General features: G+C 40.2%; 1 protein-coding gene across 2 annotated transcripts in view; it reads right to left on the bottom strand.

Annotated features, from left to right (window-relative positions):
• Positions 1-9,648, bottom strand: part of grin2ab (glutamate receptor, ionotropic, N-methyl D-aspartate 2A, b) — a 120,040-nt gene that overhangs the window by 87,912 nt on the left and 22,480 nt on the right. The window contains exons 2-4 of one of the 2 annotated variants that reach the window (XM_005929317.2): positions 1,495-1,560; positions 1,155-1,379; positions 903-1,061 (exon numbers count right to left, since the gene is read on the bottom strand). In XM_005929317.2, coding sequence (XP_005929379.1) covers positions 903-1,061; positions 1,155-1,373 — 378 coding nt within the window. In that variant the 5' untranslated portion in view covers positions 1,374-1,379; positions 1,495-1,560. The remainder of the gene's footprint in view (positions 1-902; positions 1,062-1,154; positions 1,380-1,494; positions 1,561-9,648) is intronic. The other variant, XM_005929316.2, reaches the window with a different exon arrangement.

Here is a 9,648-nt window from a genome sequence, read left to right as displayed (position 1 = left end):
ACACACACACACAAACACACACACACACACACAAACACAAACACACAAATACCCGTTCTTAAAAGATATCTCCTCTTTTTTCTTTTAAAACTAGAAATCTGTTTTTTTGTTGTTTTGTCGTTTTTGTTTTTTCTTGCATCCACTGAGCACTAGACATGATACAGCTACATACAGCTCAGGATTTCTTTTTCTTGTTCTTTCTTTAGGTTTTCTTTGGGGGTGGGGGGTTAGGCTTTGCATAGCCCAGTTCTAGACAAAGCAGAAAATGCATTATTACATATTTAAACAATCCTCGATCATCTGCTAAAATAAAAATGATGTACCAGAGGATGCAGCGTGCTCCATGCAAAGGCGTCTTCTGACCTTACAAACACCTCACTTCTAAATGTGCACTTTGTAACCTTTTAAAAGCCTAATTAACATAAAATTACTTCGGGTGATAGCAGCCATCAATTCAGAGCAATTAAAATTCTGTTTAACTTTGACAGCAGCATTTCCACTTTCAACTTAAACAAACACTAATCTGATGGAGCTGTTGATAGCACACACATCATTCAGAAACCTCCCAGTGTATTATTTTCTCATCTAGAGCATTCATTTATAAGACAAACAACCTCAAAGAGGCATCCCCAAAGTAACTCACTGGAAGCAAATGATTTTTTTACTCATGTACCTACCAGCTGAGAACATGCAATTCACATGTGTAACGCATGGAGCTTAACATTTTTCATATTGGAAACCAAGTGGACTATATGGACTATATCAGTGCCACAAACATCTGGAAAACAAAACTTAATTGGGGTCCTTATTTTCACTTCCAAAAAACAAACACTGATGTATGCAAAGCAGTCCGCCTTGCATGTGTGTCCTCGAAATGGCCAACATTGCGTCAGGTCACTCACCTTGTCAGCCATAATCATAGAGGAGCCTCCGTGGACTCCCAGGACTGGAAGTTGAGTCTGAACGGACAGGAAGTCAAGGATCTGGGCAATGGCTTCCTGATCGGTGCCATCAGCAAACACGATGCCATGGAGACGAGTGCGAGAAAGAAGCTCACACACCTTGGGACAAAGTAAAACAAACTCTTGCATCAGTTTGTGGCAGGCGATGCATTCATGTGTGTAATGCTTGGTGAATGCCAATGCGTTTCTCACCTGTGTAATCACAGACTTTGGGTCTGTTTGGTTCATCTTCAGCGTGACCACGGAAACATCGAGCGCATCTTCGGGGCGCCGAGGTGGTCGGAGATCCTGGTCGATAACGGCGCGCGTCTGGCCCATGATCACGCCCACGCTGAGCCCTGGGGGCTTTTGGGATGCCACAGGCGCCATCATATGGGAAAGTAGGAGCAACATCCAGCCCACTACACCCATTATACCCTGTAAAACACAGACACACACACACATCAATACAAATAAGAACCAGTAACAGAACATTTTACTCCTGAAATGATGGCTGGGCTCATATACTGAGCCTGTAACAATATTTCTTTACCTTGACAAATTCTGCCTGTTATCAGCAGCCTGTCACAGGTGCAGATGAGAGATGCAGCACCGTGCACTGTCAAGGTAAGAAAATACCTGTATATTCATATTTTATGAACATCTTAAATCTTAAAATAATAATCCTGGAGATCATAAAATCTATAGCCAAGACTTTTTAAGTAAAATAACCAACAAGTCACACAGTTTCCGCCACAAAAAGTGAAATATTTACTATTTTAATGTAAAGAATGATTTTGAGTCATAAAAAAACAAGAACATGTTCAAATCTACAGTACTTTACTCCCTAATAGGCAGGATAAATTTTAGCAGTGTATTCACGTGTCTTCAAAAGGCACAGAAGTGATATCAAAGCTTTCTCACAGACTGGGTTTTATTTATCTAAACACAGTGTGACTCAGATGCATTTAATGATTAATCTCAAGTGCAAAACCAAAGATTAGATGATAGGAAATGACTGTGACTAGAAGCCCATCATCCTCTTTTTGTCCTCTAGTGTTCAAAAATAACTTCTTTCAGTGTCAAAGTGGGCAACCGCATGGAGACCAGGGCTAAACCTAACTAACCGCTAATCGGCCTTCATGAGATGCCCCAAATCTCCCTTCCACTGTCTGCTTTTATTTGAACACAATCTATGCCTTCAGGCAGTATTCACAGCAAAGTGCCAGCTATTAACAGATAAAATAACCCCGAAATAAATAATCTGATTTTACCTCATTCCTGGGGTGGGGGATATGAGAGGAAACCAAAGTGCTAAAGGCCCACACAAGTGTCTGCATCAATCAGTAACATTTGCTGAGATGAAAATGCTCTTTAGCTCTATATCCTAACCAAATTCTAGTCTGAGACAAGCTCCTGCTCCCTGTTTCAGCTTACTCTGTATTACCTTCTTTTTTCTGTAATACGAGCAGATCTAAGAGAAGCAGATGAGTAGAGGAAATGCAGTGTGAAATGCCTTGGGCTGAATGAGAGCTAATGAAACCATGATGCAAATGCTACGTTGCATCTCAGCCAATTTCTTACACCGCCACAGTCCAGCAGAGCTGAAAAACACCCCAGGAGGAAACATCACGTCCACAAAATTAACCTACTGTCTTTTTATCTCTTCATTTTCCCCTCTCTTGGTTTTTAACTTTCCACCCATTTCTCCTAATCATCCGTATCTGTTCATTTTCTCTTAATGCACTCATGTTGTTTTTTCTTTTTATTTAATTTTTCCCAATCTGTCTTTCCAGCTGGGTTAGTATGTGTATCTGATCCATGTCATCTCACACCCGGTCTAATCAGGCCAGTTAGTGAAGGCAGTACTTTCCCAGCTTGCTCTCTCTGCCCTGGTGCCCACATACTAGCCCGGAGCTCCAGCAGCACTTAGCATACGCCGCTAAATCACACACCGCTACACTCCTGTCCCAGGGAATTAGTGTCAGCTCCAACCAATGGGACAAGATTACACTAACTTTCCCTGGAGTTAGCATCAGAGCTAACATAACTGGGAGTCAGAGTGTGCTGCACCGCAGTTTTCAAAACGGTCAACGTAGCTGGAAAACTTTGGGTCACTGAGTGCTCACACTGTCTTGGAGGATTTGCATTTGTGCTTAAAATCACATCCGCTGACTCCTGTGATGTGTCATGAGAGATAACTGTTAGCATTCATGCTAATGTTGCCAGATGAGGGCCAAGCAAGATCTTAATGAAGTAAAATGTTCAGTGAGATAATTCTCTGCCAACAAAAATTGGTGTTCACTCTTTAAAAAAATGACTATGAAAAGGAATTTTTATTTTTTCCCCCAGTGGCTGATTTACTGCAGTGGAACAGACTGCAAGGAGCTTTTTCATTTGTGATTATTAAACATGCTTTCTAAATTGAACAAGTTTGCCTCCAAGCAGGAAATAAGCCTCGTCTAAAAGAACAAAAATGTTGTTTTTGTAGCTGAACTTGAATCTAGATTTGTGAAAATGATGTATCTGTCAAAAATCGAGACAACACACCCAATGTTCGAGCAGGATCTCGCATTAACGGGCCCCTCAAGCCGCAGCTTCAGTGACAGTGAATCAGAGGATGTCTGCGTGCATGCTGTAACACAACCCAGAGTGATTTTCCTCGGATATAAGCACATTTTGTGGTTCAACAATGTTAGCCCCAACTCCTATTAAATAAAGCTCATGTGGGCGTAATTGCTTAAATCTATCAGTCCACAATTTCATCCTTTCATTCATCGCCAATGAAGCAGACCTACATAGTGCCTCTACATGACAACACAAATTATGCTCTTGGTTATACGGCTGTTTCCCCAAAATACCTTAAAGTGGTATTCCACTCGATATCTCTCCTTAAACCTTCAGCGGCCTCTTGTAACAGATTAAGCTTAGTCAGTCACTGACGGAATTTAAGTGACAAAAGTCATTTGCACAAATATGCAAACAGTTTTTGGTGGAGATTCTCTTTTAGGCATCTGTCATACAAATCTGAATTGTGCGTGTGGAAATGCTGCTTCGTGTTAGAGTTGATCAAATTTGTCTTGCTATTTTTCTAACTAACGATCTGCTGTCATATGCGTAAAGCTGACAGGCATTTATATAGCACCCTACTAACCTGACTAACCACTCAAATCTATCTATTCACACACATGAAACTCTCATCTATCACATTGACACGCTGATGGATCCATCAGGGCTATTTGGAATTCAGCATCGTGCTCAGAGACTGGAAGGGCCAGTGATCGAAACCCCTACCGCCGACCTCCTGATTAGCGCCCAGCCTTCTCTACCTCCTTAGGCACAACCTTCCTATGTCAAGTGTTCAGTGCAGTGTAAGAGCTCAACATTGTATTATACAGTCAGATTTCGAATATGGTCCAATTGGTGGTCAGCAACAATGCAGCTGCAGTGGAGAGCTTAGAGAGGGAGGAAGAAAATGAGTCCAATAACAAATCAGTAAAACAGGCCTCTTTAGTGCTCCTCTTCATCATGCTGTAGCAATAATATTGTTCTCAACGGTATTGGTACAGAAGCACCTGGGAAATGTGTTGCCCTTTTCCTGAGAAAGCATGTAGCAGCGATCGCTATTAAATCTACTTTTGCTTAAGGGCGAGTTTCTTTAGCGAGAGAAAACGTTAAACTGCACATTAACGGGAGCACAAACGCAGGGTTTTTTGCATTATATCAAACCGGTAGGTTGTTCTCCGCACTCTCAGGGTTCAATAACTTAAAACATATTAGCATTTCTTTTGATATGCACAGCCCCGGTGGTAGCACAGGACAACAACTTCCAAACTAAAATATCTCACCACCCTCTTTCTAGTGTGAGTGATACATAAAAGCTTCTTTTTTTATCATAAAAATATATATATATTTTCAGTTTGGTATGTTTATCCCTGTAATACCCGGTTCTAAAATATTAGTGTCAGGGCCAGATTTATGTGCATATTTGAACTGGCAATCTGCATGAAATTAGCGTCTGATTTTCTAAAGCAGAAGCTAATTATCAGTAACTGGGACTGTCTTTAGGTGCTTTCCACCTGTAAACGAGATCTCCAAAGATGCACCTCAACAGTGAAACTAGGATGCAGAGGGGTGATAAATCAAGAAAGAAATCAAGCCTAGAAAAGCAAATAAAAATGTGCTGATACTGAAATAAAGGTCCCCCATTAAAGGAAGTTTTTAACTTTCCGAACCATTTACTGAGGTCTTGATTAAACGCTAAGTTAGAAAATTACTGGAGCATGTGAGGCAGGAGTCACTCGGAACATAAAATGTTTGGGGAAACAAAAGCCACGGCAGCTTAGATCAAGATCAACATCACAATCTCCACAGTGGCTTCGCTCGAATTAGCTCTGGTGTCAAGTTCAAGTTCAGCTTTAATGATCTCAGCTTTCCATCCTGCTACTCTGCACAACCTTCCTTTAACAGCTCATTTCAAATCTGAGACTCATCCTCCCAACACTGACCCCTGACTATTGGGCGAGCCTTAATAAATGTACCAGAATGTGTAGTCGACCACAAAATGTGCACTCTCCCTCTGATGTCTGCGCAGTCCCTTAAATGCTAATTGCATTTGCATTAAGAAGAGAGGCACACTTCACTGGATGCACACAAGCTGCATCTCAAACTGCGCTTCCAGGCCGATGCACCCGGTCGATAAATAACACGCACGCCAAAAAAACTTGCACTGATGTCGGCTTTCATACTTGCTTATGACTTGACGAGACTGGCAATGTTAGCAGCGTTGTCTTAAGAAACTGGCAGCCAGTGCATAATGCATACATATATGAGAAGGATGAAGAAAAAGGAGTCCGTGTCTCTGTTGAAGAGAGCAGTTCAGCGTTTGGAAAGATTATAGTGCACAGAAGTTAAAAGAAGAGTTGGCCACCCACCTTTATTGTTTCTAAGTTTTATTTGGCTGCAATACTACTGTGAGAAGCTAACCATGCTCGTCACATTACCAGCCAGTCTGTGCTAAACTGTGTCTCAGTTGGAAAAAACTTGCAGATGGCAGTGTGACGTCTTCAGGGGCATATTTCAGGAGAATGTTTTAAAAGGTGTGGAATCCTTGAAAAAGAAAAAAAACTCTGAGCTTGCCTTTTTATACACACATATATATACTGTATATACAGTGTGTGTATATATACTGTATATACAGTGTGTGTGTGTGTGTGTGTGTATATATATATATATAATATATATATATATATATATATATATAATCAATATATATATATATATATATATATATATATGCATTATAATCTATATATATATTATGCATCTATATATATATCTATATATATATCTATATATAGTATATAGTATAATATAGTATATAGGGGTGGCCATTTGAGGGCAATAATAATATAGGGGTGCACACCAAAAACAGAATTTCCAGTTTTATTATGTTGTTGTCAAATAAATATATATATATATATATCTATATATATATATAGATATATATATATATATATATATATATATATATAGTGGGGCAATTATATAATATATATATAGATATATGCATTAAATTCTACCTTTCAGAAGTAAGTTTGAATCAGTGTGAATCAGCAAATGTCTTGAGTCATTTACAGTCTTGTCTTTTAACTGAGCCAGTGCACTGTCACCCTAATATAGATTATTGAGTTTGGACACAGCGCGACTGTAGCCTGTGATGTTTACACAGACCTCGGCAAGGCAGAGACGCTAATGTGTGACTGATGGGAGCAGAACTGCACGAAGTCACCCAACATCTCGGGCACGCTGGCTGCTGTAAACATGTCAGACGTGGTGTGGAGTTGGTCTAATGCAGGTAAACAAGTGGCAAGCACTATCATTAGCTATCAATGTCAGATTTACAGAAAGGAAATGGCTGGAAGGGTGAATATCGTTCAATGGATGTTTCTTCTTTTTTTCACTGCTGCACAGACAGTAAATAAATCAATGCGTGTGCATGTTTCTGATTTGTTAAGGACTCCTAAGAGACAATTTGTAGACAGACAGCTGAATTTAGCACCGTAAGACTGCAGTATTTGCCCATAATCTGCTTGCTTTCAGGTTCAAGTATCGTGAGAAACCTGAATGCTTAAAGAGAGAAAGTGTTTTTTGAATGAAACATTGAAAGTGCACAGAAGAACTGCCACACACACACACACACACACACACACACACACACACACACACACACACACACACACACACACACACACACACACACACACACTTAGACACACACGCTCTCAAACACTACACACACTACATTTAATGGGTATGAAAAATGAGACTGACAGCTTAACATTCATCCGTCTGTCATTTAGCATTTAAATCAATCTTAGCTGATAAAAGTGATATTTTAAAAAAGTCACTAGAAATACACCACTTGCAGCTGACATTCATGGCACTGAGCGCTTAATGGTGATGCTGGAATTATCTACATCAGATATGTCATTTTAATTGTGATAATATACATCAAAAGTATTTGATACTTTGCAGCTATGCCTTTCCTTTATGTAGGTTTTACCCCATCTGTTGGCAACCAATTAAATCTCTCCATTCATTTCAGACACAAAGAAGCAGATAAGTAAGAACCTACAGCCAGCGGCTAGTTGCTTTAGCTTAACATAAAGACTGCAAACAAAGGGAAACAGATGGCCAACATAAAGAGAAAATCTGCAGATATTACTGAATGAGTTAAATGGAACAAGAATCCGTCGGGTAACAGGAGCAAACCTATATTGTGGAGATCAGGATCAGACAGAAGGAGAATCAGTAGTTTGCCTTTTAATTACTTGGGCTGCATCCTCGACAATAACCTAGTAATGAGGTGCAGCTTAGCCTGCTTCCAGACCTTTTGAATCTCTGCCCACCTCTCAGATTTGTTCAGTCATTTATTAAAGGATGATTTTGTGCAGAATGATTAGCTGATTCTGCCAGTTGGAGGAAAAGCGCTGAGGTCAAGCTGCACCAAAAAGGAGATGATGCATTTCAGCCCGTTTATCCTCAAAGAGCAAGCAAGATAAATAACAGGTGGGTGAGATCAATGCGCCTCCAAGAACTGAAAGTCAGCATGCGGACATGGTGAATCAGCATATCAGTTTGTCAACTGGAAATGACACTGACGGGCTGGTGCTTCTAGTGGTGGGTCGTTTGCTTTAAAACGTGGAATCAGTTAATGCATTTCAAGAGTAATTATAAGCCAAACAACTCTAAGTGGTCCACACATCCACATGCAGCATCTTTTGTGAAAACAGAAAGGAAGAAGCAGTCAAACATTGTGCAGATTTTCAATAGAGCTGTTAATCAATGCTCTGGGCTCTTACAAAGACCTTAAAATGCAAACTTCAAGCAGCACAAAACAAACCAGTCAGCGTCACTGAATGCTCCGAGGCATGTTGGCAGCTCTCAGCTTCTTGGGCTTTCATCGGGGGACTGAGCATGTCATTTTCAATTAAAAACAGTCCTTATAGTACTTGTAAGTGCACCCAGCCAATTTTACAATTACTTCAACATATGAGGAGACTAGATAGTGTGTCCTAATAAATTTGAATGCAGTGTTAATGTGGTGTGGCTGGTCTTGTTTTCATTTTTTTGTATGTATGTTTGTATGTGTGTATATTCTCTGCAAAATGTTTTTACAGACACAAATCAGCAGACGCTACCATGGGAGCAGGTTTCAGGAGTTCGGCAGGTGTCAAGTCATTCTGTCTGTTTGTATGTGCACAGACACTGTCAACACAATGAAGTGCAAAACTTCATGGGTGTGTAGCTCCAAACAGCCCACTGAATTCAGGTGTGCTAGTCTGTGAAATTTCTTCCCTCCTAGATTTTCCACGACTAACTATAACTGGTTATATTGCAAAGTGGAAGGATCCACAGCAGCACAGACCACAAAGTGGCAGATTGCATAAAGTTAAAGTCCATAAAAAGTATGAAAAAGTCACCAACGCTCTGCTGAATAAATATCTGCAGACCTCCAAGCCTTCTCTGGTGTTAACATCAGCGCAATCACTGTGTGTCCCGGGAGCTTCATGGCATGTTTTTCCATGGCTGAGCAGCTCCTGTTAGTGTAATGTGTAGGTGTCCCAGTGCTTTTGTCCGTGTAGTATAGCTGTGTCCATCTTAATGAAGGTTCTTATTTTGCAGTTAAAGCAGCATGGAAGGGTTTCTGACATTATTGGTTAAGAGGAACTGAAAATTCTTCTTGTTCCTTTTTTAAATTAACATCATGGAAAAGTCAAACATCAAATCCACAAGCACGGATATAGTGCACCAGGTTGACCCACATGCTTTTAGGCTATTACAGAGGTTTGGTTTCAAATCTACGTTCATGTTTTCCCTGCTTTCCTGTCTTCTCTACACTGTTCAACCTCAATAAAGACTAAAAAGCCCCCCAAAAGACCAAGTCCACATTCAAGGGGAACCTGTACATTTAATCCAAGTATCTTCTGTCACTCACCACAGAATGTCTAACTTAGGGTCAGACATTATTATCTATAATGAAACGCCTTCTTGATTTTGTAACTGAGTATGGCTGTCGATAGCTCAGATTCTTTGAGTTGAAGAATGAATGAGCGCAATCAGACTCCTTTCACATGGTCATGTTTGAAGAACAGAAACATCTGAAGCAGGGGTGAAAATCTCATTTAACTTCATAGACTGCATG

The sequence above is a fragment of the Haplochromis burtoni genome, unplaced genomic scaffold (genome assembly GCF_018398535.1).
Source record: "Haplochromis burtoni strain Fernald_Lab_line unplaced genomic scaffold, NCSU_Asbu1 Contig_122, whole genome shotgun sequence".
In the NCBI taxonomy this organism is placed as follows: domain Eukaryota; kingdom Metazoa; phylum Chordata; class Actinopteri; order Cichliformes; family Cichlidae; genus Haplochromis; species Haplochromis burtoni.
This window is presented reverse-complemented; position numbering and strand designations above follow the sequence as displayed.